General features: G+C 49.9%; 1 protein-coding gene across 1 annotated transcript; it reads left to right on the plus strand.

Moving 5' to 3' along the window:
* The first annotated feature begins 453 nt into the window (after positions 1 to 453).
* On the plus strand, positions 454 to 1,002 carry LOC123149967 (RING-H2 finger protein ATL39-like). The gene has a single exon (XM_044569758.1). The coding sequence runs from the start codon at positions 454 to 456 to the stop codon at positions 1,000 to 1,002; it is 549 nt and encodes a 182-aa protein (XP_044425693.1).
* Positions 1,003 to 3,603: the final 2,601 nt, after the last annotated feature.

Raw genomic sequence — 3,603 nt, forward strand, 5'->3', positions numbered from 1 at the left:
CATCCTTTGCCTTTTTCCTCCTTGTGAGGGCCTTGGCGACTGGGTCGCGCACAGCGGATCACATCGAACTACAGAAGAAATACTTATCTTGGACTAGTTTCACCCGGGGTACCTGCACGTGGTGGCTCGAACACAATAAACTCAAGGCTAATACAATATGAGAAGCTGTGACATGATCATATACTAAACCATGGCATATACCCTGCATTTCTGTCGTCTAGGACTAAATTTAAATGCCAGAGGCAACCTTGCTTGCTCAGTAAATCAACTCAAATCCGCCATGCCCTAGATGCAGCTGCCTGCGCTGTCAAGTGTCAACGAAGGCACTATCCATTTCCCCAGCCTACAAATGTGTCGCCGATGCCGCCATTAACGCTCACAAGTCACAAGTTACCACTTACCAGCATCCCACACGAGTCGCGAGCATTGCATGCACGAAGCCTTCGACCAACAATGTCGTCGTCGGCGGCGGCGGACCTCCCGTGGCAGGCGCGCGGCGGCCGTGTCTTCGACGTCGGGCAGGGCAGCGCGCTGGTGCTAGTGTCATACCCGGTGCTGCTGCTCCTCGTCCTCCTCTCCGCGTTCGTCAGGTACGTGTGGATCGCGCTCGCGCTCTACTGCGCGATCCTGTTCGTGCTCTCCTGCACTGGCCGCTTGCTCGCCGGTCCGGAGGTGCTCGTGCACGACGAGGCCACGGCGGCCATCGAGCGGGGCGGCCTACCGCAGGCGTCCATTGCGGCCATCCCGGTGTTCGTGTACACTGCCGCTGCTTCGGCTGGTGCCGGCGACGGCGATGCCCAGTGCGCGGTGTGCCTGGAGGCTCTGTCCGGCAGGGAGAAGGCGCGGAGGCTGCCGGTGTGCGCGCACATGTTCCACGTCGGGTGCATCGACATGTGGTTCCACTCGCATGTGACGTGCTCGGTCTGCCGGTGCCATGTCGAGCCGCAGAAGAGCGGCAAGATGGCGCCGTTGCCGGCAGAGCCGCCTTTGCCGCCGGTGTAGTTGTTGCTGGCTGCACCAGGACATAAGATTGTACAGATTTACAGTAGATTTGAGGTGCCTCACTGCCTCAGTATCGTCGTCTTGGTACTCTGCTGACAATCGAATGCCGTGTACTCCGTACTCCCTGTGTCCAAAAATACAGTGCTTATTAGACTTTTTTAAAGTCAAAACTTTGTAAATTCTGGTCAAGATTATTAAAAACATCAAGATTTAGAATACCAAATAAATGAGCCCTGCTCCAGTGCTCCCCCCTAACCTAATTTCGGAGGGGTATTTTTGTCCCCGCGAATTTATTTTTTTCCTGGCCCGCCGCAGCCCAGATCCAAGCCCTGTCTAGCCCTGTATAACTCAGACCGTATACGTACAGTACCCTGGTACGGAAAAAAAACATCAGACGACCCCACGTCCACGTAAGACCTGCCGAATCCAATCATTCATGCGAGCAGCTCCATCAATCTCGCGAGCATTGACGCAGCTCCATAAGTCACGTAGTAGATCTCCACCGGCGGCTATCTCGTCACCGGCGATCTCGTCGGACAGCGGGCACGACAACGTCGTGAATCTCCAACGATCGCGCACAGGTACCGCATCCCGCGCCCCCCCTCTAGTCTCGCTCGCGGCAACATCAAACGAACTGCCATCGCGCCAGTGGCAGTGGTTAACCTAGCGGAGCGGGTAACCTAGCTACCCGGCGGCGCATGCGATAGTTGATATTGTTCCGGTAGTGCTGCTCCTCGTGATCTGGGTTCACGTAGCGTCGTTTGCCGTCGGCTGTGCGCACCACCAGTATCGTTATTTGATGTGGCGGCTAACCTAGGTATCCGGCGGCAGAGGTAATCACAGATCTAGCTAGGTTTTGAGATCGTGCAGTTCCTCGCGATTGAAAGTGATCACGACGGGTGTCGTGGCCATCTTCCTTGATAAGTTTGGCAGATTGTACGGCCTCGGTTGCGGTTGTTTACATAACATCCGTGATCGTGTGCTATGTGTTTTATATTTCATCATTGATAATGTTTGCACATGTGATGATACATAATATTGGTTGTAGGAAATGGCGGACGAGGAGTTAACTAATATCATGGTAGACATGGAGTTTGGAGAACTGATGAAAGACTGGATAGAAGATTGGTCCGATGATGAAAATTCAGATCGTGAAGATCGGTCAGAGAATGGGAACGAATGGGACGATCTTAATGTGAGTGGCATTGTCATGTTGTAATTTTTTGGTGGCATCCGACAACATTAAATCTTTGTGTTGAAAATTTATAGATCGATGAGCTTGATGATGATCAGGAAAACAACTCGGAGCTCTCGAATGAAGATTACATTAGTCAGGTACGTAAGTGAAAAAATTTGTTGGCATGCAAATTGAATTTCTTCTGCAATATTATATGATAAGTAATTATGATAAGAGGGATATGTTCATGCAGATAATGGAAATGACCTTTATGTCTCATGATGCTGCGTATGATTTCTACAACAGCTATGCTAGAGATAATGGTTTCAGCATTAGAAAGAATAAGGTCAGGTATAGCAAAATAGAGTCACGTCATATGCGTTATAGGCGGTTTGTTTGTTCAAGACAAGGGAAACGTGACAGCAAGTTGCTAACCGAGGAAGGACACAGCCGTAGGCTCAGAGCCGAGACACGCTGCTTTTGCAAAGCGCACCTGACCGTCAAGCTTGACCAAAAGCGTGGGGTTTGGTATGTTGAAAGTTTTGAGGACAAGCATAGCCATATCTTGGCAGGACCGAATGAGGTACCTTTTCTTTGGTCCCACAGAAAAATCAAAGAGTACCAGAAGCATGAGATAATGTCCATGGGAGCTGCAGGGATTAGAATTCACGACATGATGGATTGCTTCATTAGCAAGCATGTATGGTACAGCGGTGTTGGTTTTACCAGGCATGAAATATGCAACCTTTGCGCCAAGGAGAAGAGGAAGTTGCTTTCAAAAGGTGATGCTGCCACAGCCATAGGCATCATGGCCAGTAGGAAACAGAGGGATCCTAGCTTCTTTTTCGAGTACAGGCTAGATAAGGAAGGACATTTGAATAGGATGTTCTGGTGCGACTCCCAGTCTCGTCATGACTATGAGGACTTCGACGACGTGCTTGTATTTGACACCACGTACAAGATGAACCGCTATGCTATGCCATTCATACCTTTTGTTGGTCTTAACAATCACCGGAAGACCACTGTTTTTGGTTGTGCCATAGTTTCGAACGAGACCGAGGAGACATACGTGTGGCTTCTGCGGACTTTTTTGAGGTCCATGTGTCAAAAGATGCCTAAGAGTGTTATCACAGACGCCACGCTACGATGATCAAGGCAATTCGCGAAGTCTTGCCAGACGTGTGGAACTGTATATGTACGTGGCACATAGAGAAAAACATGAAGATTCACCTCAGTCACAAGTTCTTGAAGGAGTTCCGAACTCTTCTGTACTACAACACGTCCATGGCAACATTTGAGGAGACATGGCACGCATTTTCCAAAAAATGGCAGTCGGAAAAAACTGTAACATGGTTGAGGCGGATGTATAAGAAGAGGAGACTGTGGGCCGTGGCATATCTAACAAAGGGGTTTTGGCTTGGCAT

Source organism: Triticum aestivum, chromosome 7A, assembly GCF_018294505.1.
Source record: "Triticum aestivum cultivar Chinese Spring chromosome 7A, IWGSC CS RefSeq v2.1, whole genome shotgun sequence".
In the NCBI taxonomy this organism is placed as follows: Eukaryota; Viridiplantae; Streptophyta; class Magnoliopsida; order Poales; family Poaceae; genus Triticum; species Triticum aestivum.